This window comes from Poeciliopsis prolifica, unplaced genomic scaffold (assembly GCF_027474105.1).
Source record: "Poeciliopsis prolifica strain line A6 unplaced genomic scaffold, Auburn_PproV2 SCAFFOLD027, whole genome shotgun sequence".
NCBI classification, from domain to species: Eukaryota; Metazoa; Chordata; class Actinopteri; order Cyprinodontiformes; family Poeciliidae; genus Poeciliopsis; species Poeciliopsis prolifica.
This window is the reverse complement of record NW_026562402.1, coordinates 2,439,115-2,466,490: the sequence shown is the minus strand read 5'-3', so window position 1 is coordinate 2,466,490 and position 27,376 is coordinate 2,439,115. Positions and strand designations below refer to the sequence as shown.

The window sequence follows — 27,376 nt, the reverse complement described above, 5'->3', positions numbered from 1 at the left end:
TGTTTGATCAATGCTTGCTTGCATACAGTTGAGAACAGTTTCACAATTTAGTAATATTATTGTGATGCATGATCACAGTTGCCTTTTATTGTCTGATCTTATCAAGTTCTCAAAAACATCAACAGCGTTGGGTTCTGCAGCAATCGAAAGGTTGTTAAAAATTTCAAAAACAGAACGTCTGTGTAAACTAAGTGACTCCTTGTCAGTGTAAACTTTGTATTTTTCAATTATGTGAGTTTAACTCTCCCTGAATTGGCATAAGCCTGCTGAATTACACATAGCAGATGAGATATGATATGTCTTTAATATAATAAATATTAAATATATGTGTGTCTTTAATATTACAATTATAAGCAGAGGGGACCTCGTGCTTGTATTGAAGCTGTTTGACTCTGTGGTCAGAAAATTTCCCCCAATACCCGCCCAAATATTTATGGAGAATCTCTACTAGTAGGTCTCCCTATAAGCAAATCATACATGCTGTAAATCATGACCTCTCAAGTGATGTCCAGACTGGAAGGCTGGCTGGATCAGAATCAGTTTGAGGCAGCAGTGAAGCTCTACTGGCCTAATATAAATGTACTGGGTTTAATACTAAAAGCTTAGTTTTTCCCGCCAACTTAAGAAACTCAAGTTCTGGAAAAGATGCAGAAATGTCTCCTAGATAGGTTAAATGCATTGCCCGTCAGACAATGTGGTAGCCGGGTTTAAGCAATCAGAAAGTGAATAAAGAGTCGACATGAGAGTCACTTTTCTGCTCACGGATCTTCCAGACAAATCATGGCAGAAGACAAAACCTGTTTGCTTATGGAGAGCTCAACCCAGTCTGCTCCTGTCATTATGTTTTTAAAATATTCATGTGAAAATTAAGATATTTTGGTATTCATATAAAATATGAATATTACCAAATGCTCAGCCAAGAGAAACGATTTAAAAAATAACACTATTGGATGTGAATTACAAAACTTTAATCAGGTAATAATTACACTTTAGGTTGCAGACATATGTTAGCGATTCTGATAGTGTTTAGCCCTTGCAGGTCTTCTCTGCCAAAACTTATGTAAACATGCCATAATGTACTTCACTGCAGATCAAACATGTAATCTATGTTAAATTTTCATTTTTTTTAAACTAAATAGCTATTTTATAATTCATATCAACATTCACACAATCATCATCTTCATCTTCAGTGCTTTCTTCATCTTCTTCAGATCTTTGTTTTGCTTCTTTTATCTCTACTCCACTGAATCGTCTTAGATCAGGGTCTGCTTGACATCAATATTTTTGCTAGTCATTATAATCGTTCTCGTCGTCTTTTGTGATTAAGTGCCGGAAAGATACTGAAACAAAGAGAAACAAAAGAACTTATGAATAAACTGCAGAATAGCAATTAGTTCATTTTAAATGCAAAACTCGTATTTCTTGATTACAGACTTTGGTTCTGGCCAGACGGTTTGGGCCGTTTAGAGCAAAGTTTCCTCCTGCAGCCCAGACAGACTGCTAGAGACACCAGCAGGACCAGCAGCAGGATTCCACTGGAGACTGAGGAAACCAGCAGCAGTGAAGAGGCTGGGAGAGAAAACGCTTGGTCAAAGTGTTTACATTGCTCGAAACATTCCAACTCCTGAAACCGGACATGTTCTACTGAAATGAGTTGATGATCTGCTGAGCTGCTTAAAAGCAATACATTTTCATATATATATATATTTTTTTTTACTTGAATAAAAGTAATTTTCAAGCAAAGATTTACTTTAGAAAAAACTAGTCAAACCGACCGGCACCACCTTCCTGGTTAAAACACTGTTAAAATATGAGGCCCCTGAAGCCCTGGGGGCCTTATGGAATTACAAAGAAATGCAAATAATTGATATTCATTTTAATTGCATTTTTTGATTACACGTTTTTAAGACTAGTTGTGGTTTTAAATGGGATTTCACTGATGATGTTTTCCAGTAACATTTAATAACCGAGTAACATTTTTACATTTCCTGTCAACTTAACATCTTTCAATACCGCCTCAGCACCCCGGCCACCGGGCTTTGCAAGTTTTCTGGGGGAATCTTAACTTGAAAGAAAACATGGGATTCAAAAAGACTGACAAAAGTGCAAATAAAGCAAAACACAAGACCACATTTTATGATACAAGCAGTTCTTAGGTTATGGGAGAAATTAATTTTTTTTAAAAGGCAGATACATGGTTTGTATATTTCTTTTCGTAACTGAAATCATCATTTGAAAACAGACATATTGTTTCTGGTTTGGCTTGTTTACCTAGCTTTGACAGAGAACAGGAATACGCAGTATGTCATTTTGTTTTTAAAGGTTTTATTATCTCTGGTGCCCTTTATTTGATAGTGAATTGACAGGAAAGTGGGTAAAATGGGAGAGGTGAAGACATGCAGCAAAAGTAGCCAGCCTGGGAATCTAACCTGCAACAACCACGACCAGGTTTAAGGCCATGTGGATTGTGCTAAGCCCCTGTGCCACCACAGCATCCCAACACACTATGTAATTTAAATCATTTTTTTTAGATTTAAATTCTATTGTTACTTACATTTAAGAACCAGACTAATGGGTTCTGCCTCAGCAGAACCGAACCTCTGTGTAGCCATGGTAACCTCATACACACAGCTGTAGTTGCCCTGGTGTTCAAACTCAGCAGCTGGGAAGTTAAAGGAGGCCGAGTTTTTGACTGCTGGCCTGGTTTCTCTGATGTTGGATCCAGAGAAGATGAGAGAGAAATCTCCCTGAGGAAATCTGGGGTCAATGGAGCAAATGAAGGAGAAGCCGTAACCTTTGGTAACCTCTGCTCCTCCTGGACCCCAGACCAACCCTCCAACTGGGGATGTCAGGGAAATGATGGGTCTGGACAGATTCACTGTGGGTAAAGAAAAATACAATCTTGTGAATATACACTATAAAAAAAAGAAAATATATATATATTTTATGGCTATCCAGTTAGGCTTTATGATGCAAATGAATGAGGTTTGCTTGAAAATATTACAGTTTTATTTGTAACTGAGATTCTCTAACAAACAAATAAAAAAAAATTAAAAAAAAACACTTTCACTTTTAATGAGGATTCTGTCAATAACTGTGTGACAAGTAGAAGAGCTGTTGTCCTGCTTTATGAACACAAAGGGAACAGAGTCAAGAACTTGCTGCCTTGAATGAATTCTGGGAATGTTTTGTTTGGAGAGTTAAAAGTCATGCAGTAAAAACACATAAGGGGAGGCACACTTGACTTCAATGCACAGTAATTAGATTCTCGAAGGCAGACCCCTGCCTTAGACTTTGTAACATTTCATATAATCAGTGTTCCAAGCCCAGAGTAGCCAATGAAAGGCAAAGCTTTTCGCCAGCTGTAAAGATTATTTTGGGATATGATATTCCTGTGAGCAGTATGATACGACTTCTGTGTAATTATAACAATATCAAAGAAAATGTAAAAGTAAAGGACAGGTATCTGATTAAGATGATGTTAATTTCTACCAAGAAAGCTATTTGGAGGACATGGAGAAAGGTGGACCCTCTTATCACGAACAGTGGATTAGGATGACAGAAGAACTCTACATCATGGTAAAATTGACATATCTCCTCAGATTATATAAAGACAAAAATACAGAAAGTGCTTGGACAAAATAGCTAGGATAAAATGTCTAATAGAAACAGAGCTCCTAAGCAAAATTTTTACTTAATTTTTATAATGTTGGATGTGAATTGTTCATGTATGTTTTATTTGGAAAATGCCTATAAACCATTGAATAATGAAAAAGAGGGGATGAGACTTTATCACAATGTGTTCAGTTTCATTCAGTCTTGTTCAAAAATCCCGCACCATAGGTTTTGAATAATTTACTATTTTGGGTCTTATGTTTTAAAACAGCTGTTAACTTTTCTTTGAAAAACCATCGAATATATTAATCTGATAAAACACCCATATTATTCTACATGTAGGCCAGATAATCTCGGAATAATATGGTAATGTTTTAATGATTTCTGAAATGTTTACTTTTGTTTTTGTAAATTTATGTCAGAATTATTAAAAGTATAGGTGAGCATTTTTTTATTATTATTATTTTAAAATCTTCACATATAGTATGTGCAAAGAGACATGATTCATATTGTTCTTTTTGAAGTAAGCAGAAACAAATCATCTCATGCAGATCCAGGGGGGTGCTCAGTGCAAATATGGATAAAACAATTTTATAGCACTATTTGATTTATTGACAGGACCCCCAATTTTTTCTATTTCTATAAGAAATAGACAGGGGCCACCTGTCAGTCAGGGGCCCTTGGAGTTGTCCTCTAGGTGCCATGTAGAGGATCAGGATGCCAGCGGACTTGCTGAATTGGGCTTGGAACCCATTAAGAAGTGATTTCTAATCAAGTTTAGTTTTTCTGAATGTTTCTGTAATTCTTAGGACAGAGATGGATGATTGAACTCAATGGGCTGGCATGCTTTTCTCATAACTAGAGTAAATTTGAAAAAAAAAAAAGATCTTTACACTTCTGACTTGTCATTGTTTACTCAATTTATTTAATCTTACCAGTAAGATGAATGGGGTCACTGCGGCTAGAGGAGAATCTTTGCCTTGACCGATACTGACACAGGAATTCTCCATCATGATCCAGGGTCGCATTTTGGATTTTGAAGATAGAAATGGTGGAAGGTGTGTACTGAGTCATTCTGAATGAACCTGAAGTCTTTTGGAGAGTAATGGTTCCAAAAGAAAATTGTGGAGTTACAATAGAACAAGTGATGGTAACTTGCTGACCCCAGGTGACCTCAGCAGCAGGGCTAATAGAGATGCGGGGCTTGGGAAGGTTCACTGAAAAAGAGGATTTTGTTACTGAAATTTATCTTTCCTGAATATCGCCAGATATTTAGGGACCCATGGATAATGGGATTTATTGACTTGAATTTTTTTCTAAAACCAAAAAAAAATATTTTGATTTTCATTGCATTTTTATATGAATGAATTTATCTTACCTCTAAGACGAACAAAGTCACTCTCGTCAGAGGTCAATGTTTGGTTTGACATCCTTTTCACATACTGACACATGAATTCTCCATCATGATCCAGAGTCACTTTTAAGATGTTGAAGGTAGCAGAGGAGGAAACTGATGGCTCAGTCATTCTGAATGATCTTGAAGTCTGTCGGAGGATAAATGTTCCATTGAAAGGTTTAGCTTCAACAGAACAAGTGATGCTGAGTTGTTGACCCCAGGTGACCTCATCATCCGTCCTCAAAGAGATGCTGGGCTTTGGAAGTCTCACTGAAAGACAGGAGTAGTCGTGGTCTTTATTGTATGTGTCATACAACCTTACAGGTGCCCAGTCCTTATCCAGGCTTACAAGACAATAAAACATATTCAAACAAGCGGACAGACATAAATAGTCTTTAAACAAAAAGCATCTTCTTTTTAAGGTGCCAGGGCTTCAAAATAAACTGTGGCGAAACAAAAAAATACTTAACACATATAAATAACACATTTTATTCTCATCCAATAAATAAAATAGGCTTTTTTCTGTCTAAACCCTTTCATTAAGAACACTGTAGTAAACACAGCTAAGTAAACTAATGCCCTTGTAATTCATAGGTGTTTCAGGATCAGCAGTTTGAGAATTTGGGATGGGTTTAATTATAGATTTTTGTCAATCAGATGGGACCAAGCCCTATCCAAAATATGTGGAAAGAAAGATTAAATAAAATCTGAAATAATCCAGGTAAGATGTAAGAATAAGAGTTTATTAAGCAAGAGCATGCAACCTCAGGACTCTACTGTCAGTTTGGAAATCCCACATTGATTCTGAGTAACAGAGTAAAGAAGAAGAAGAAAAAAAAACAACTAATGTTTTTCAAAGATTAATATAATGACAGCTGGAAGTTTGGAGCATATTTTAGAGTTTTCATAAAATAATTGCATTGCATATCCACAAAAGAATGAAACTAATCAATAATCGTTTGCTCTAATTTTCTTAGCATTAGGTAGGAAACGATGGGGTTTCTCTTACATCACTTTTCAAAAATATCAACATCTCATGAAAGAAAATGTTTCTGTCCTGTTTTGTCAAAACTGTTACGTCTCTCTTCATTTAAAAATGTAACTATAGCAATGAAAATCTATTTCTATAAAAGTGATAAACTTGCTTGAGTACATATTTATAAAAAAAATATAAGTTGTCTTTTATTTAAAAGGTCAGACAAAGTTGATGAGTTTTAAAATGTTTTATTTACCGAGACAGAGAGTAAAAATGTCTCTTGGGATGGTAAAGATTGCTGAGTCATTCATTAGAGATTTATAATATTTTGTGAAACGCAGCCATCATTAATGTTCCCAGAGCTTTTGGGAGACTAATGAATTATTTGATTCTGTTCTCAAAACAAATAGAGAATACATTTCTGTACTGCTGAAGTTTCACTAGATATGCAGTTTATTTAGTCTTACCTGTAAGACTAACAGAGTTACTGAGGAAGGATAATGTTTGGTTAGACAACCTTTTCTCGAACTGACACTGAAATTCTCCATGATGATCGATGGCCACTTTAGGGATGTTGAAGGTGGCAGAGTTGGAATCTGATGACTGAGTCATTCTGAATGATCCTGAAGTCTGTCGGAGGATAAATGTTCCATTTAAAGGAGCAGCTGTAATATAACAAGTGATGTTGACTTCCTGACCCCAGCTGACCACAGAAGCAGGGCTAATAGAGATCCTGGGCTGTGGAAAATTCGCTGGAAAATAGAAAGTAGTTAAGATGAGATTTAGAACATAAATTGGGGACTCCAGTCCTTGGGGGCTAGTGTTCTGTAACTTTTAGATGTATCCCAGTATAGATGAATTAAATAAAAATATGATATTGGAGAACCAGAGACCTGCTAAATAATCATCTGCATAGTGACATTATTCAGACATTTTATTGAGGTGTTTTTGATCAAGGACACATCTTAAACTCTCAGGAAACTGACCCCTTGAGGACAAGAATTGCCCATCTCCGGACTAGGACATGGAATAGTCTGACCCTGAAAACCAGGGAGCTGATACATGGAGAGTTGATCAATGGCATGTAAACCAGGTGAGTTCAATCAAGTGTATGCTTTTTTCAGAGAAAATCAGAACATTAACATAATAAGAATCATTTGATCTCAACTGCAGAAGACATGCAGACATATGAGTCAAGGGAAGAAGCAGCAGAGCATAGCAACACTTTGCAAAACACATATAGAAAAACTGTTGAAGAGTGAAAACTTTTAAGTCAATGCAAAAACGAAACCCAAACATGATTAGAAATCAGTGCAAAACACTGCTTTCTAAGCTAAACTACAAGGTCATAGCAATTTATAAGGCACAATCAGTGAAAAAGTCAAAGCTAGCTGACATACTAATTACAGCATGTAAGCTATCACTAGCAAGTTGACCTACAGTAAAATGAAAAACCCAAGAAAACGTTCAAATTAGCTAAAAAGGTAAAGCCAGACAAAATACCAATAATAGCATCTATGCTAGCTGTAGCATGTTGAACTACAGGAACACACTCCATGTAGTGTGAAAAACTGCATGTAAAAGTTGAAATTAGCTCAACGTTAAAGATAGCTAAACTGCTAATAATAGCATTTTTGACTATCACTAGCATGTCGACCTATGTGACATACTCCACTCAATGTGCAAAGCCCTAGATTAAATTTAAAATTAGATATACAAATAGAGTTAGCTAAAATACTACGAATCAAATTTTATTTGCAAAGCACCTTTCAAAATGCTTTACATTATAAAAACCCAAAAATACAAATCATAGAGCACACAGTCAACAGCATCATATTTTGTCATCATTGCACATCAGATTATTGATTAATATTTTATGATTATCTTTCAAAAGCAACGCTAAACAACTGAGTTTTTAGTCTAGATTCAAGGGAACTCAGTGTTATGGCTGTTTTGCAGTTTCCTGGAAGTTTATTCCAGATTTGTAGTGCATAGAAGCTGAATGTTGTTTCTCCATATTTTGTTCTGGTTCTGGGTCTGTCCTAACCCAGAACCAGGGTCAGGACAGACCCTAAATAAAAGCAGTGTGATAACGAATAAAAATCCAACAAACTAGATCATAAAAAAATAGACATCTAGTTATCTAGGGCTGGTTCTACAGAAAAAAACCAACCCTTTTCTGTAGGATATGAAGGAATTTGTCACCAGACTATTAGACAATCAGTACCATAGAGTATGAAGAGTCAACCGTCTGTGGACTATACGTGCTGACTACTGACGTCAATATGGTAGCATAACTTATGCTATTATGATGTGATGAACAGTTGTAGACAACATGCGAGCTAATGTTAAAGCAGCAAGTAAAACAACAAGATGAAAGCAACTAGTGAGCGTTCAAAGCCAGCCCAGTTCTTTCTGCAGTCAAGTTACTCACACATATGTCTATGAAATATATAATCCTTCTATATATATCAACAAGCCAACATTGAACACAGTGTTAGTTATATTCACTGACTGTATACTCTTGCATGTCTTTTTTGTCAGATGTGCTTTTAATTGATTTTGAATCAAAGTCCTGAGAGTTTTCCCTTCACTTATGATAATTTCAGCATTTTTCTGTTTCAGGATTCAGTGAAATTAAACTTTTCTCACCTGAGCAGACCACGCCAGCATCCTCGTTGTGTTTACACTTGTGTGTCCCAAACCCTGCATGCTGACAGTTGGTTAGAGCGCTTTCACTTCCTGTACAGTTCACATGGTCAAGCCAAATTTGACCAGTTCCTTCACGAGAAGCAGCTGATGAAGTTGTACTTAATGCTGAACCACAGGATAACTGTCTGCAGACCACCTGAGCATCAGTTAGATCCCAGCCATCATCACACACTGTTCCCCATTGGCCGTCATGGTTGATCTCAACTCTTCCAGAGCAGGAAGTTGATCCAGTCAATCTGATAACAGAGTCTATTAACAATAATTTACTGATCAGTGAACATAGCATACATAAGCACTCCCTTTCACTTTGTGTTTAAATGCTTTAAGCCAAAAACAAAACTGGCTAATATGTCTGAACATTTAAAACTGAACACTTAAAAGCTATTAGATATGCATCTTTTTTTGTACCTGAACAGATCACACCAGCATCCTCACTATGACCACAGTTATGGCTCTCATAACCTCTGTGTCCACAGCTGGTTAGAGAACTTTCATTTCCTGAGCATTCAACATCATCAAGCAAGATTTTTCCATCTCCTTGACCAAAGTATGCAGAACCCGTTGCATTGAGTGCTGTACCACAGTCCAGCTGTCTGCAAACCACATTAGCATCAACTGTGCTCCAGTAATCATCACAGACCGTTCCCCAGGTATCTCTATAGTGAACTTCAACTCTTCCAGAGCACAGAGTTGATCCAGGACCTGCCAACCTGACCGGACCTTCAGGAAATAAAATTCACCATATTTATGTCAATGTCCCAATGAGATTGAAATACTTTTATACAGTAAGGGAATAGAAAACACTGAGAAATTAGCCTATTGTGAGAATGAGCTGAACTTTAAAAAAATGTGTTATTTCAGTTTTTTCTCACCTGAGCAGACCACACCAGCAACCTCATTGTGTTTACACTTGTGTGTCCCAAACCCTGAATTTTGACAGTTGATTAGAGTACTTTCACTTCCTGTACAGTTCACTTCATCAAGCCAGATTTGACCAGTTCCTTCACCAAAAACTGCTGATGAAGTGGTATTTAATGCTGAACCACAGGATAACTGTCTGCAGACCACCTGAGCATCAGTTAGATCCCAGCCATCATCACACACTGTTCCCCATTGGCCGTCATGGTTGATCTCAACTCTTCCAGAGCAGGAAGTTGATCCAGTCAATCTGATCGCATATTCTGGTTACAGGAAACAGAGAAACTATAACATTATTCTTTACAAAGAAAAATAGCAAATTAAAGACATTACTATTGGTGTCTTCTCTTGTAACCTGCTTTGCTCTACCTTAGTTATGAACATTCATTCAAATTTGGAGCACAGAACCTATTAACCCTGACATGTACTGAAACACAGTACATGGTCAATTACATTAATATTCAAGCCAAAGATTTAGTCAAATGCAATTTATGTCTGTGTTACACAGCCTGCTATACAATCTTTCTGTTGTGTATTTTGTACCAGTTGCTTAGCTGGTTTAAATCTAACGACTCAACAATAAAAACAAAGAAAAAAATCAGAGGTTTAATGTGACTACCTTTAGAAATAATGGCATCAACACACAACAGCTTTGTTTGAAAGACTAAGTTCAAAATTGCTGCTTTCATAGAATGGAAAAGAAATGGAGAAGCTAAGAAATACTTATTAAACCTATTTTATTAACCGAACATCAACAAATGTGATTCCTATCATAAAGGCTTAACTATACAGGTGCATGACAACATGACTTTGGAGAATCAACAGGTGTTACACATTCATCTGGAAGATATGAAAAAGCCAATAATTCTGCATTATTTATGGATGGATGGATGGATGGATGGATGGATGGATGGATGGATGGATGGATGGATGGATGGATGGATGGATGGATGGATGGATGGATGGATGGATGGATGGATGGATGGATGGATGGATGGATGGATGGATGGATGGATGGATGGATGGATGGATTTATTCTCCTATATTGAACATTTTACAGGGTACAGAGCACAAGCATCTAATAAAGAACTACACATAGTGTCTGCTATGGAAGAAATAATAAAACCCATGCAAACTAAACCAGCACTGTATTCAAGATTCACAGAGGAATCTGCTGATCATGAGAATCAGTGAACACACGACACATAAGCTCTACCTATATTTTGTGTTCAAATGCTTTCAGTCAAAAATCTATACTGCCTAATATGCCTGAAGATTCAAAATTGAACATTTAAATATTTGTAAATAATTTTTTCTTTACCTGAACAGATCACACCAGCATCCTCACTATGACCACAGTTATGTCTCCCATAACCGTTGTGTCTACAGCTGGTTAGGGAGCTTTCATCTCCTGAGCACTGAACATCATTGAGCCAGATTTTTCCAAATCCTTTACCAAAGCGAGCAGAACCAACTACATCGAGAGCTGTACCACAGCCCAGCTGTTTACAAACCACTTCAGCATCAGTCATGTCCCAGCCGTCATCACAGACCGTTCCCCAGGTATCTCTATAGTGAACTTCAACTCTTCCAGAGCACAGAGTTGATCCAGAACCTGCCAACCTGACCGGACCTTCAGGAAATAAAATTCACCATATTTATGTCAATGTCCCCATGAGAATGAAATACTTTTATACAGTAAGGAAATAGAAAACACTGAGAAATTAGCCTATTGTGAGAATGAGCTGTTTTTCTAATAGTCCTGATTGGATATTCAAATCATTTTTTGAACAGCGAACAAACTATACATAAGCGGCACCTTTTATTTTGTTTAAATGCTTTCTGACAAAACCAATACTGGCTAATGTGTGTGAACTTTAAAAAAATGTGTTATTTCAGTTTTATCTCACCTGAGCAGACCACACCAGCAACCTCATTGTGTTTACACTTGTGTGTCCCAAACCCTGAATTTTGACAGTTGATTAGAGTACTTTCACTTCCTGTACAGTTCACTTCATCAAGCCAGATTTGACCAGTTCCTTCACCAAAAACTGCTGATGAAGTGGTATTTAATGCTGAACCACAGGATAACTGTCTGCAGACCACCTGAGCATCAGTTAGATCCCAGCCATCATCACACACTGTTCCCCATTGGCCGTCATGGTTGATCTCAACTCTTCCAGAGCAGGAAGTTGATCCAGTCAATCTGATCGCATATTCTGGTTACAGGAAACAGAGAAACTATAACATTATTCTTTACAAAGAAAAATAGCAAATTAAAGACATTACTATTGGTGTCTTCTCTTTGTAACCTGCTTTGCTCTACCTTAGTTATGAACATTCATTCAAATTTGGAGCACAGAACCTATTAACCCTGACATGTACTGAAACACAGTACATGGGCAATTACATTAATATTCAAGCCAAAGATTTAGTCAAATGCAATTTATGTCTGTGTTACACAGCCTGCTATACAATCTTTCTGTTGTGCATTTTGTACCAGTTGCTTAGCTGGTTTAAATCTAACGACTCAACAATAAAAACAAAGAAAAAAATCAGAGGTTTAATGTGACTACCTTTAGAAATAATGGCATCAACACACAACAGCTTTGTTTGAAAGACTAAGTTCAAAATTGCTGCTTTCATAGAATGGAAAAGGAAATGGAGAAGTTAAGAAATACTTATTAAACCTAATTTATTAACCGAACATCAACAAATGTGATTCCTATCATAAAGGCTTAACTATACAGGTGCATGACAACATGACTTTGGAGAATCAACAGGTGTTACACATTCATCTGGAAGATATGAGAAAGCCAATAATTCTGCATTATTTACTAATGAATGAACACATGGATGGATGGATGGATTTATTCTGCTATATTGAACATTTTACAGGGTACAGAGCACAAGCATCTAATAAAGAACTACACTGTAAAATGTAATAAGTTCACTTTACTTTTAGGAAACCGATTGCCTCAAAATCTCCAAATAAAGTAGCTAATTCATTTTAAGGTGTTATAGCTATAAACAACTATGTTTAGACAACTCATGTAATGGCAGTAAACTTGAGTATGGGTAACTCAAAATCATTAGTAAGGTTGACTATAAAATGTCAATTATGACTACTTCCATGTGTGTTATGTCAGTTAAGCAGTACGCATAAAAAAATAAATTATGCTTACACATTAAAGCGTTCACATTACTTGCAAAATATCAGGAAACCGATTGCCTTGATATGTTCAAGTAAGAAGAACCAAAAGTGTTAAGTTATTGAAACGAAGAGTCAACAGACAACAGTTTGAATGGAAAAAAAATGTTTAATAATTAAACAAGTTTACGTTAAATACAGGGTTCTCAAGTGTGGTTACAGACACACTAACCTGGAAACAAAGTTTTCCATAAACGTTTTTTCTAGGGCAGCCTTCAATCTCATATTGAATCCTTCAAATGACCCTCAGGCTTCAAAATGAATCGAAACAATTCAAAGAGAATCAAACAAGAAATAAAAATCACTTTTACAATAAGGGTAAAGGTATCAACGTTGATCCATAATGTCACATCACATTCACTCATTGCATCAGAATATTTTTGAATGATTGTATTTTTGGTTTTAGGGATTTATGTCCAAGTGAGAGAAACACCCTTTGGATGAAATCAAAGGTGTACTTGTTGAGTGTACTCCAAATTCAAAGCATAAATAAGTTCAAACAGCAAGCACATAGCATGTGGAAGATTTCCAAGGTCATTTATGACAAGACTTCCTTCCAAAATGATGGATGAAGACTCAAGGTGCAGGGAGTCAGGGGAGGCCTGCCTGTCCTCAGGAATGATGGCCAGGATCCCAATGGGGGTGTAAGACATGTCTGGGTCTTCGCAATCCTAACAACAATAGAAGCAACACCACAATTATATAACAATGTAACACTTTACAGCTGTCCCACCTATGGCAGTCCACTCATCATCAGCCTTCTATGACAGTACAGCGAGCGCATTTCCCAAGAGTGTCAGTGATAAATAAGTGTTGATGATGTTGGAAGGGAAATTTCATAACATTTTTACATGTTGCACTTCATCAGCAAAGTGAAATTCATTGTACAGTTTTTGTTCTTGATGACATTTGGGTTTCACATGGTGTGACGTTAGAGAACTGCAACTGAAACCTTTCGAAAGACAGCAGAGAACCACTAAAAGTGTTTTGATTGAGGATATTTCATCAGTGCATCATGTAAGAAGTACAGTAGCACTGGTTCAGGCTGAGTGAAAGAACAGTAACTAAAACTAAAGCTATCAAAGTCACATAAGGAGCAGAATTGAGTGGGACATACTGCGGTGTGGAATTATAAAAATATAATAAAGATGACCTACAAATCATGTCTTGAAGTCTGTGTTCCCATCTCCAAGGATCACAGGAAGGCCACGGAGCACTGCTGTTCGCGTCGCACTAAAATCTGTACTCTGAAAAATCATATCAAACACACATCACTCCTGTGGTAAAGAAGAATCAAGTAACAGCTCTGCATACACAGTGGGGTTGTGTATTTTGTTCCCAACATGATAATTGTTCAAAAGACCCCTTAAATAATCTAAGTTTGTTAATTACTAATGTTCGTAGTGATTTCTGTTCAGCGTTACTTTTGCCACTTAGGGCATACCGTAGTTGTGGCGGCGATGACGTCATCACATCGCCATAAGAAAGAGAACCGTTCCTGATATTGCAGGGGGAGGTGGGGTAACAGAGCCACTGTGCTGATACATGAGAGGGGCAGAATATGTGTGATCGCCTTATAAGTGTGCGTTATTGACAAGTAAGTTACGATATTTGATTGTTTACTGAAGTTAAATGAGTGATTTGAAGTTTATTCCTTTACCGTTATTTACCGTTAGGTCCGAGCTATCGGCTATATGTGTGTTGTAGAGCGCTGTGCGATGTACTTGACAGGCGCACAGGCATTGATAATAGTTCATTTGTTTTAGTTCGCTTATGAATAGTGATTCTGATGTTAAGCTTGTTTAGGCTTTATCTATTTCCTTCTTAGTTTATCTAAGGTGTAATAGTGATGTGTAATGATAGAACACCTGAAATTTATTTCTGTGTTTCTGTTTATTCTAGGAGACCACACACACCTACACACATACCTGAAGCACTCACCCACACCCACCAAATACACCTTGATGCCAATTACTCTTGTTGGACTAAGATCTGTGACCCGACTTGGAATACAGAAAGTAAAAGGGATCCTGCCTCATGTCTTCCTTCTTCCACCTGCTGCATCACATCTGGTCCTGAACTGAATCCAGTCTAAGTAGTGTTCTGACCGACACTCCAGGTTGAGAGCAGTGACAAACCTGAACAGTGCCTTTAAACTATCCTACAAATTAAGAGCAGACTCAACTACATTAATGGTCCTTCGAGCCGGAGTCACTGCCTTACCCTAGTAAAATGGATGGAAATCAGGACCACAGAAGTGGAGCACGTCCTAAACGTCAGATCCGTCCCCCCCCCAAAGTTATGAATATTATCAGCTTGATTTCAACGGTCTCAACTCTTACCAACACAGAGTGGAGAGAGGAAGGATGGCTACACAGGAGGGACTGGCCGAGAATACTCCACTTACCTCATCATATGCTTCTCCAACAGCCATGGAGGCATGGGTTCTCAGCGAACCTATCACACATGATCCAGGAGACAGTCAGCTGTGGATCAAAGAGGAGCAGTTAGCTCAATTGCTAGTGTCAGAAGGAAGACCAGCAAGGTTATGGAGACAGCCTACCCCTCACAGTCTCTTACCTCCCACCTCAACTGAAGCCATGGCTCTAAGATCAGAGTTAGAAGACCTCCAGCATGAAAGGTTCCTCCTTCAGCAGTCACAGCAGCGCATTTCAGCAGACTTGGCACATTTAAGAGCTATACAGACTGATTGGGTTCAGATAATGAATGCTGCTCATGAGGCTCAGCAGGAACAGCTTAAAGGAGCAGCATGTGTCCAGCTGCCTGACTCACCTGTCAATAATGAGGATGAAGAGTGGCCACTGCCACCTCCACCAGTTTGGATGACTGAGGATGAGGAGGAAACGCCGGTCCTGGAGCGCCTGGACAAAATGATGAGTGAGCTTCAGATTTTGAAAGGTGAAGCTCTGCTAACCCAACGCAGTCAGCCTTTGGCTCAACCAGCAACACAAATGGCCTTATGTCATCACCAGAGAAGGAACAATTATCAACCCAGCAGTCAGGCTCCACTTATAACTTCACTGCAGCATGCATCAGCACATCTGTCAGCTACTTTCACTCTGGGATTTAGCTCCACCAATTACATGCCCACGAGCATTCCAGCTAGTCCCCCTCAGCAACCAATACAGCAAGCACCTCTCCTGCACACTCCTCGTGTTCCCCAAGCAACTGCTCCAAATCCTAGGCCACCCTATCAGAGTTTCAGCTCAGAGACAGCCTATCATGGTCCTCGTCCCACCATCCCTAACCTATTTCACAGAGACCCTGTTGAATTTGCACACCTGAAGATGGCTCTAGAGAACTTACTACCACCTGACAGCCCAGAGCTCTTCAAATATCAAGTTTTAGTGGACCATCTAAAGTTGGAGGATGCCAAACTGGTAGCGGAAGCCTACCTTCACAGACACCATGATGGCCTTAAATGAGAAGTTTGAACAGCCTCACCAACTGGCTCTAAGGAGAATTGCCACTGTGATGGACTCACCTGACATCAGACGTGGTGATGTTGTCGCCTTTGAGAAGTTTTCTCTCCAGATCCAGTCACTGGTGGGCCTGCTAAAGACACTTCGCCCTGAGGGAGAGATGGAGCTCTATTGCGGCTCACATGTTGCTTTCCTGCTTAGTAAGTTACCCCGTGAGCAGCGAGCGGATTTCCGCAGATGCATGTTTAAGCAGTCTGGACTTAACCACAACCTTATCGATTTGTCTGACTGGCTGAAATATGAGTCTTGGTGTCAAGATTATGATGGTCAACTACCTGCCAGAGGTTTAAAGGAGAAACAAAGCGGCATGAAAGGAGAAGGAAGATTCAGGAAATGGTCAGTTGCTGTGCTCCATGGTGCGGACAGTTTATCTCAAGGCATTAAACCCCCAAGTAGTTCACCGACAAAAGCCAAACGACCCCCTTATTGTGCCTTTTGCGATGTTAAAGAGCACCAGCTGAGTCAATGTGCACCAGTAAGACAACTGACAAAGGAACAGCTGGCAGATTGGATAAAGACCAACAGAAGATGTTGGCGCTGTGCATGTGCCCATCATGCTGCACAGTGCATCCTGAAGAAGTCTTGTAACCTGTGTCAGGGCAGACACTTACATGATGTTAACACAGGTCCAGCAAAGGGGCCCTTGCCAGCATCACCCAGCCAAACTCCAAGTGAGAACCCGACAGGGGTGTTGTATCTTGATCGACCAACAGAAGGTAGCAGAGTTTTGTTGAAAGTTGTTCCTGTTCTCCTTCGTCATGGTGCCAAAACTCTGGAAACCTATGCAATCTTAGATGATGGTTCCGAAAGAAGTATGCTCCTGCCTTCAGCAGCTCAAAAACTGGGACTTCAGGGCACACCAGAGACTTTGCCTCTATGTACCATCAGACAAGATGTTCAGACACTTAATGGATCCTGTGTCTCCTTCATTATATCCCCCAGAACCAAGCAGAGGACTCAATATCGCATCCGTAATGCCTTCACCACTGAATGTATCGACCTAGCAGATCATACTTACCCTGTTGACTCCCACATGAAGAAATACAAGCATCTGACTGGCTTGCCAATCCAGCCCTTTAAGAAGATAAAACCTCTGCTCCTGATAGGCAGCGATCACCCACATCTCGTTACTCCTACAGAACCTGTGCGACTTGGTCCACCAGGAGACCCAGCTGCTGTCCACACCAGGTTGGGATGGACGCTACAAGGTCCCCTCCAGCATCCTACACCAAGGGGAAAGGTCACAGCAGTGTTTAGTCACCTCCATACCCCCTCAAGTGAATGAGCTAATGAGACATGTGCTTCTGTTTTCCAGAAGCTCTGGAAAACAGATATTATCCCCCTTAGGAATGATAAAGTTGTGACCCGATCCAAGCAAGATAATCAAGCTCTGAACCTTTTAGAGGCTAAAACAGCCCGAGTGGAAGTCGATGGCATTTTCCACTGTGCCACCCCACTGCTGCGATGCAAAGACATGCCTCTCCTGCAGGCCACACCTGAGGCTGTCATGCCGAGCCTGAGAGGAGTTGAGAAGAGGCTTCGCAAAGACCCAAAGAAAGCTGAGATTTACCAGTCAGAGATAGACAAACTAATAAAGGCTGGATATGTGCCTAGAGTGGAAGTTAAAGAGCTAAAGAAAGGAGATGAAGCGTGGTATATTCCTCACCACCTCGTTAGCCAAAAATGGAAAGCATAGACTAGTGTTTAACTGTTCCTTTCAGCACAAAGGTCAAACCCTGAATGATTATCTCCTACCTGGCCGCAACCTTGGTTCCTCTCTGCTCGGGGTCCTTTTAAGGTTCCATGAGCATGCCGGGGCAGTAAGTGGGGATATCAAAGCCATGTTCCACCAGGTCCTCTTACTATACGAAGATTGGCCTCTTCTGCGCTTCCTGTGGCGTAACTTACAACATGAGGAACCACCTGCAGTGTACGAGTGGCAGGTGTTACCGTTTGGCATCACCTGCAGCCCATGTTGTGCCACATTTGCTCTGCAATACCATGCAAAAGACCACAGTCAGCCAGGAGAGGAGGTGAGAACTTCCATAGAGAAATGTTTTTATGTGGATAACTGTCTACACAGTGTGCCAAAAGCCACAGAGGCCAGAGAACTGGTGAACCAACTTAGAACTCTATTGTCATCAGCAGGATTTGTCCTTCGGCAATGGGCCAGCAACGAGTCATGTGCCATCAGTCACCTACCAGAAGAAGATCGGTCAGACAGTGCTGAGCTCTGGCTTGCAGAGAGTAAGACGGAGATCCCGGAATCAACCCTGGGCCTTAGCTGGCACTTCGCTTCAGACATGCTTGGCTATAAGCACCGTCCAGTCCAATATGAGGCTCCTACCATGCGCATCATCTACAGAGTACTGGCCAGTCAGTATGATCCACTGGAGTTTATACTACCATACACCACCAGAGCTAAGATGTTGGTCAGACGTATGTGGGACAAGGATCGGGGCTGGGATGACCCCCAGCTGCCACCTGACCTCCGTCAACAGTGGGATATCTGGGAACGGGAGCTGCAGTTCCTTTCTGAAATCCGTTTACCCAGACCATACCTGCCCACTGATGTAGCCTGGGAGGTGACAAGCAGAGAGCTGCATGTGTTCTGTGATGCGTCAGAGCAGGCTTATGGTGCTGTGGCATATCTTAGAATGACTGGAGAGAATGATCAAGCCATATGTGTCCTTTGTTATGGCTCTCTCCAGAGTAGCTCCCAAATGCCTTCACTCCATTCCAAGACTGGAGCTATGTGCAGCGCTTCTGCAAGCCCAGCTTTCTAAGCTTCTTGAGGGTGAGCTCTCTCTGCACATTGAGAAGACAGTGATGTGGACAGACTCTACCACTGTGCTGACCTGGCTGCGAACTGAATCCTGCCGCTACAAAGTCTTTGTGGGCACGCGCATTGCTGAGATCCAGGAGTTGACCCATCTGCAGAGCTGGCGTTATGTGGAATCTGCCCAAAATCCTGCTGATAACATAACACGTGGCAAAACCCTGCAGGAGTTAGCAAGACCAAACCGATGGAGTCAAGGTCCTCCCATCCTATACCTACCGCAAGACCAATGGCCTAAAGACCCATCTGATAACTCTGAAATCTCCCCAGATGCATCTGAGCTTCGCAGGTCAACCTTTTGTGCCATGACCTCTGCCTCCCTAACCTACATTAGTCAGTATGATACCTGGCATGAACTTCTGGATGTAACCGTACAGAAACTTCAGGGGGCGGCAAATGATGAGAAGCATCAAGAGTACTCTCTTGATGCTCTCTTGATGCTTCTCATCAAGAGAACTCAAAAAGAGAGTTTCCCAGAGGAATTTCACCTTCTGAAAGCAGGGAAACCAGTTCAATGGAGTAGTCGTCTCCTAACATTGTCTCCAGAGCTGGATGAAAGTGGAGAACTGATAAGAGTGGGTGGCCGTCTACGTCGTGCTGAAGACTTAACCTTCTGCAACCTTCACCCACTGGTACTTGATCCCTCTCATCCAGTGACCAAGCTGCTCATTCAGGACTGTGACCGTCGACTGCGGCATCCCGGACCAGAACGAGTTTTTGCACAACTCCGGTGCCATTATTGGATCCTTAAAGGTAGAGAAACAATTTGGCGCTTTCAAAGAACCTGTGTAGAATGTCAAAGATGGAGGGCGAGACCTACTGTCCCTAAAATGGCGGACCTGCCTTTGGCCCGACTCCACCTCTTCAAACCAGCCTTCTATTCCAGTGGAACTGACTGCTTTGGTCCCTTTGAAGTTAAAATGGGCCGCAGTTTGGAAAAGAGATGGGGAATAATATTTAAGTGTATGACTGTCAGAGCTGTACATCTGGATGTACTGACCTCCATCAACACAGACTCCTTTTTGATGGCTCTGCGGCGGTTTATTTCACGAAGAGGAACACCAGCTGAGCTTTATTCAGACCAGGGCACCAATTTTAGAGGTAATGCTGAGTTGAGGGAAGCATTTTCAGACATAGCTTTTTCTGCTCAGACTCCCACACTTCAGTTCCACTTCAATCCTCCTGCAGCTCCTCACTTTGGAGGGGTGTGGGAGCGTGAAATCCGCTCTGTGAAGTCAGCACTGTATGCTACAGTCGGAGCACAGCCCATCACAGAAGAGGTCCTTCGTACAGTACTTGTAGAAGTAGAGGGGATTCTCAACTCAAAGCCGCTGGGCTACGTCTCATCCGATGTAAGAGATCCAGATCCTGTGACACCAAACTGCTTGCTTATGGGGCAGCCAGATGGTTCGCTGCCGCAGGTGGTTTACTCCAAAGATGAACTTTTGAGTTGTCGACAGTGGAGGCATGCCCAAGTGCTCGCTGACCATTTTTGGGCCCGGTTTGTTCGTCTATATCTACCTGGACTTCAGACACGCCAGAAATGGCAAACCTCTGCAGTTGACATCAGAGAAGGGATGGTCGCCATGATCGTGGATCCTCATCTGCCTAGGGCTCTCTGGCCCACGGGACGCATCATCAAGGTTCACCCCAGTCCTGATGGACACATCAGGTCAGCAGATGTGAAGACTAAGGACAGAACTTCACTCGACCTGTGGCCCGGCTGGTGATCCTCCCTGCCATACCTCAAGAGGACAGTGACCCTCAGGTGCAAGGTCGCCCTACCTAGTCTTTTGTTTGAGCAAATGTATTGTACACATTTGGGGGCAGCTGTTCAAAAGACCCCTTAAATAATCTAAGTTTGTTAATTACTAATGTTCGTAGTGATTTCTGTTCGGCGTTACTTTTGCCACTTAGGGCATACTGTAGTTGGGGCGGCGATGACGTCATCACATCGCCGTAAGAAAGAGAACCGTTCCTGATATTGCAGGGGGAGGTGGGGTAACAGAGCCACTGTGCTGATACATGAGAGGAGCAGAATATGTGTGATCGCCTTATAAGTGTGCGTTATTGACAAGTAAGTTACGATATTTGATTGTTTACTGAAGTTAAATGAGTGATTTGAAGTTTATTCCTTTACCGTTATTTACCGTTAGGTCCGAGCTATCGGCTATATGTGTGTTGTAGAGCGCTGTGCGATGTACTTGACAGGCGCACAAGCATTGATAATAGTTCATTTGTTTTAGTTCGCTTATGAATAGTGATTCTGATGTTAAGCTTGTTTAGGCTTTATCTATTTCCTTCTTAGTTTATCTAAGGTGTAATAGTATGGTGTAATGTGTAATGATAGAACACCTGAAATTTATTTCTGTATTTCTGTTTATTCTAGGAGACCACACACACCTACACACATACCTGAAGCACTCACCCACACCCACCAAATACACCTTGATGCCAATTACTCTTGTTGGACTAAGATCTGTGACCCGACTTGGAATACAGAAAGTAAAAGGGATCCTGCCTCATGTCTTCCTTCTTCCACCTGCTGCATCACATCTGGTCCTGAACTGAATCTAGTCTAAGTAGTGTTCTGACCGACACTCCAGGTTGAGAGCAGTGACAAACCTGAACAGTGCCTTTAAACTATCCTACAAATTAAGAGCAGACTCAACTACATAAATAAAATAATGACTTTGTATCTGAGAAACTCACCTTCGGGTCTGACTTGTTACAGATACATCTGAGGTTTCTGGCCAACACTTCCCCCCTTGCTCTTGAAAATCTCAAAGAAGCGAGGGGTGCATTTGTCAAGTTGTGTGAACAATTTTGAATCCAGGTTTTTGATCAACAAGCGACAGAACCCTGCCAGAATCTGAAAGAAACGTATGACAAATTAATATTTAACATATAGAGATGTTGGACCTCTCAGGACTACTTTTCACTAGCAGGACACTGAAACTAATTCTGTAAGTTAACTAGAGATATTGCAACGTTGATTCACTTATATTTTGCTATCTCAGTTGGGCACGGGTTGGGTATTATTAATACTACCACTTGCAGTGAACTTGATAAGAAAGAAAGAAAAAAGCCTCTCAGTGTGGTGGAAAGCCTACTAACTTTCCACCACACTGAAAGGTGGTGGAAAGTTAGCTTTTTTTATCCCGCCAACATCTTTATCTTTATCCCTTTTCCTTTTTTTTTTATTTTGCGCCCCGGACAGCTTTTCTCTCTGCCGCTCCATTTTGTTGCTACTAAATAAACATAATATTTTAGACTAAAGTTAGTCCCAGGCAAACCATCGCTAAATCATTACACATAAAGTTAACCTCAAAACCTGGACTTACGGATGAATTATACGGCAGATATAACAAATATAAGTTTGCTAAAAACCAGTGGAACTTACCTTGACAAAACTTGGCTGCAGCAACCGCCGTATTGTTGACAGTTTGGTACTTCTTTAACTGCGCATGTGCGTTCAACGAGAGCTGCCGAATGATGCGGAGTTTTCTGCTGGTTATGCAGATGCGACTTGCTCACTCATAACTCCAAGTTCGGGTTACTTGGTGCTGATGAGTTTGATAACTTGCCTCAGTAAAAAGTTGTCTTTGCTAATTTTAAGTTAGTATAGTCAACAGAGTAAGCTAGAATGAGTTAAGGTGAATTTTCTTTTAGAGTAAGATATACTATTACATTTTACAGTGTAGACATAGTGGCTGCTATAAAAGAAATAATCAAACTCATGCAAACTAAACCAGCACTGTATTCAAGAAAATGTCTGAGATTCACAGAGGAATCTGCTGATTATGAGAATCAGTGAACACACCACACATAAGCTCTACCTATATTTTGTGTTCAAATGCTTTCAGTCAAAAATCTTTACTGACTAAAATGTCTGAATATTTAAAACTGAACATTTAAATATTTGTAAATCATTTTTCCTTTACCTGAACAGATCACACCAGCATCCTCACTATGACTACAGCCATGTGTCCAATAACCGTTGTGTCTACAGCTGGTTAGAGAGCTTTCATTTCCTGAGCACCGAACTTCATCAAGCAAGATTTGTCCATCTCCTTGACCAAAGTGAGCAGAACCTGGTGCACTGAGTGCTGTACCACAGCCCAGCTGTTTACAAACCACTTCAGCATCAGTCATGTCCCAGCCGTCATCACAAACCGTTCCCCAGGCATATCCATAGAAAATTTCAACCCTTCCAGAGCACCGAGTTGATCCAGAACCTGCCAACCTGACCTGACCTATAAGAACAAAATTGAATATGATGATGTTAATGTTCTGATAAGAGTAAAATACTTTTATGTACTATGGAAATAGAAAAGAAAATCTGACCTCTAATGAATGCCGATGAAGTCAAAACAAGCACAACTGTAAGATAAACACTTGGACTGTTATTTTCTTAACAGAATTCATGTAAACTATGACATTGCTTATCTACGGAGCCCCCGAGGGGACATGGAGATTTTTTTTTCTTTTGGGTCCCCTCGCAAAACCTTTTGTTTTACAGGGGGACGCAAAAGACAAAAAAATTCCCCATGTCCCCTCGGGGGCTGCGTACTTCTCTGTTTATCATGAAAGTGATAAAACAAATACTATTGATAATAATGAAAATATGAACTTACAAAAAAAGCCTGTAAAAAATTGAAGCTTTTTGTTCCACATAGCTGCATGTAGCTTCACTGTGTTCTTCAACTGGTGTTCAGAAACACATTTGGTTTCCCACTGAGTCCATTCCTGAGACACTTCCTCTTTACATATGTGTGTTTTTTTAAAAGTTACTCAGCTCAGGAAAAAACTTCTTTAAGTAGTAACATTGTCCATGTTGTCATAACAGCAGATTAACCTGATCCTCCTTTAAGATTTCATTTAAAGATAGTTTTATAATTACTTTAGTTGAAATTTTTATAGAGAGAATGGTTATCTGGTTATGAAGTTTTGTGTTTTTAGAGCTGATATTGGCTCTCAGTAATTCAGTTTCTTGGAATTGTTAATCTGTCAGAAAGGCAAAAGAATCTGCATTATTTCCTCTGTAGCAGTTCCAACTGCTACAGAGGAAATCATGTTCCTCCAGACCATGCTTCTCTTGTTTTTTTTCCTCCAAACCATGTTTCTCATGGTTTGGAGGAACATGAACAAACATCATCAAGGAAGAGAGAATGACTTGCGCTTAAAGCTTTGCTTTCTGCCACGAATGCAAATTTAGCAATTTGACAAGCTTCTGAGTTTCCAAGTAAATCTAAAAGTGTTATCAAAATCATTTGATCAAAAGGAAAGCCAAAAAGCCACAGTTGCATTTCATCTCAATAAAACAGTGAAGGGAAAAAGGGGAAACAGTGAGTAACGTATTGATAGTGGTCCTATCTCAACTAAAGAGTCAGAGTCTGACTCCACAAACAACACAACTTCTGGATCTTTCGTCACACAATTCAAGAAAGACTTTGAAGATGTTTTTACTGCTATGCAAAGACAAAACCCTCTTCAGTGCATTTCCTTCATCGGAGTGTATAAACAAGGAGTCGATGAAAAGAGTAACAGAAGTGACTGCTGTATTATTTGGATGGTTAACAGGCCTGGTGCACAGTGTTAACATGTAGCTGCATGACCAGGTATGTAAAAGCAAAACAGTTGTTCAAAGAACACCTTGGATGAAACGTCCCAGCTGCTTTCATTGAAAAGGCATTAGCCCGGTCGTCCATTGCAATGTGTAACAGGTTGGCCTTTTACGGCTGGATTTTTCAGTGCAGATAGATGATATCAAGCAGAGTTTAGGTGGAACAGCAGGTTTATTCCTCCCAGCATCACAAACAATAAGTCACACTCTTGGTCTCACAAATCTCAATGTCTCAATATCTGTCTCACAGGTGAAAATTGCAATCTTAAATAGTCCCAGCTGTGACAGATAAAACAATCTGAAAATTCATAAGGTAGTTCCATCTTACCCTGTTCCACTTAATTGAATAAAATACATTTTACTATAAACACATCAACTTCCTTTTTATAAATATTTTTTTATGTTTTATCCTTACCCTTACTAAAACACCATAAAACAGTACACCATGAAACAATACAAACTATATCATTGTCCAGCCCCTTAGGACAATATTTGTCCAAACATCCTGAGAGGACACAGAAAAGACAGGTGAGTCACTATATTAGCACATTCCACACCTAATAAATTATGCACACCATTTACTTAGTTTTATCTACCAATAGCTCATTGCTCTGAGTATCAATTATCCTTTCTTCACAGTCAACCACCTCCACTGGCCAATGAGGAGCAGCTGTGCAGAGCCCAGAACAAAGGCTACACACTAATACCTAAAATACTCAATAAATACAATTAAAACTTCCTGAGTGCAAAATGTTATTAATTTATAGATCTATTTTAAACGTGCAGTGCTAAATAAAGTGCATAGTGAGAAAGTGCAAATGTTTTTACAGTGCTATACAATACATTGAATAAATTAATTCAGTAATGAAGGTCTCTTCATTACACAATGAAGACGCAAAGATGTTGCAAGTGGAATCTCTTTTACTACTGTGGATTTCATAATTTTAAGGAAACATTTGATGTGCCAATGAACACATAAAATTATTGAAACAGAGGTCCTTACGACATATGGGAAATCAGAGCTCAGTTTCACAATTTTCTTGCATTTATCAAGAAGCATGAGAAAATAGTTTCAGATCCTCAATTTAGAGGAATTCAGAATGACACATCAACAATCCCTGCCTCAAAAGCTAACGGCAAACTGAAGTCACAGCTGAGCAAGCATGTCAACCTCCCATGAACATGGATTACAACTTTTGACTGCTTGTAAATGGTCACCCTGGTTTGTTCTGCCAAGTTTTGGGATAAATCCCATCAAATTTACAATGAACAATTTGTTCCTGAAAAGCAATAAATACACAGGAGGAGGGAAACTACCAGGTGAGAAAGTTGAGCGTCCCAACAAACCTTAATTAAGCACAAAGCCATCTTCTTTTCTCCGTACTTAACAACATGCATAGTTGTTGCAAATGTTAGAAGCAGGAGAAAAACAGACATGCAATACTTTTTTAACCCTCTCAGGCTCAAATTACTTGCAAAGACTAGCAAAGTAGCATTAAGCTGTTGCAAATCTGCAACATCTGCCTGGAGAGGGTTAAGGAGAAAAGACTATTTGTTTTCTGGGCACATCAGTAAAGATGGAGCTAAACATTTGATATGTGAACATGTGGTAAAAGTTATTCCACCATTCTACATACTGACAACAAAGTCAAAAAATTTAATTTCACTTGAGTTTTTATGCTTTCCTTTTGACAAAATAGACAAATATAATTGATTGTGATTGATTTGCAGAAGCAATTAAAGAGAGTGAATACTTTTTATAGGTTTTACATAAACCTGTAAGTTCTTGCTAAATAGTTAAGATTTGGAACATTTATGGTTGAGTTGAAAAACTGGTGCTGCTGGCTCATGTTAATCCAGAGGACAGTGTCTCAGATGTGTTCAGATAATTATGTATTTGCAGCTTTGCTTAGAGTTTAGACATAAATATCATGTGATTTTATTTACAAAGACTCAAAATGAAACATACAGTCACCACCTTTGATGTTTGGAAAATGTCCTCTTATAAGTTACACATTTATCAGAACAGGTTTCTGGTATAATTCTGGTGGAATTTATTTGAATTGGTTAACTTTTTTAAAGGGTTGTATTATGTATCTTTCATACACATATCGCCATTTTATGGTAGAATATAATCTCTATGATACCATGAAAAATATCCTGTATGTATCAAACATGTCTTAGTAACTTGATGGCTTGAAATTGGGCCTCTGTCTTTAACCCTTTTGTTATGCTCAGGTCAATTTGACCCGTTTCAATTTTTGAGTTGACCAAAGTGCAGGTTATTCTTTTTTTTTTTCATGAAATTTTGTGACTTTTCCTCATCTAGGGTCATGAACTTCTGAGTAAAATCTGGAGTCTTTGATGTGTTGAGAAGTGTCTGCACACAATTTGTGTAAAAAGATGATGTGGGTCATTTTGACCCAGACATAAAGTAGCCGTTTAAATACAAAAAAAACATGCCTCTTTGATGTGATTGGTTTTGATTGCCTCAGAATAGCTATTGAGAACCAGGTGTGTGTGGAGGAGGGACTTTCTCTTCCCTCTCCTTGTCACTTTTACAGTCCTTTCTTTGAGAGA

At 39.8% G+C, this 27,376-nt stretch overlaps 1 protein-coding gene and 1 long non-coding RNA gene across 2 annotated transcripts in view; both read right to left on the bottom strand.

The window, feature by feature from the left end:
- Positions 1-23,874, bottom strand: part of LOC129371613 (uncharacterized) — a 31,482-nt gene extending 7,608 nt beyond the window's left edge. Inside the window, exons 1-13 of the mRNA XM_055048302.1 lie at positions 23,808-23,874; positions 23,518-23,553; positions 23,115-23,426; positions 11,528-11,836; positions 10,939-11,250; positions 9,572-9,880; positions 9,108-9,419; positions 8,640-8,948; positions 6,455-6,739; positions 4,994-5,281; positions 4,551-4,832; positions 2,555-2,878; positions 1,435-1,569 (exon numbers count right to left, since the gene is read on the bottom strand). Coding sequence (XP_054904277.1) covers positions 1,435-1,569; positions 2,555-2,878; positions 4,551-4,832; positions 4,994-5,281; positions 6,455-6,739; positions 8,640-8,948; positions 9,108-9,419; positions 9,572-9,880; positions 10,939-11,250; positions 11,528-11,836; positions 23,115-23,426; positions 23,518-23,553; positions 23,808-23,847 — 3,253 coding nt within the window. The 5' untranslated portion in view covers positions 23,848-23,874. The remainder of the gene's footprint in view (positions 1-1,434; positions 1,570-2,554; positions 2,879-4,550; positions 4,833-4,993; positions 5,282-6,454; positions 6,740-8,639; positions 8,949-9,107; positions 9,420-9,571; positions 9,881-10,938; positions 11,251-11,527; positions 11,837-23,114; positions 23,427-23,517; positions 23,554-23,807) is intronic.
- LOC129371740 (uncharacterized) lies at positions 12,971-23,003 on the bottom strand. Its single transcript, XR_008607189.1, has 4 exons — positions 22,574-23,003; positions 21,883-22,042; positions 13,986-14,075; positions 12,971-13,499 (listed from the first exon to the last, which is right to left on the bottom strand). It is a non-coding gene; the product is annotated as an uncharacterized LOC129371740 (long non-coding RNA).
- Positions 23,875-27,376: the final 3,502 nt, after the last annotated feature.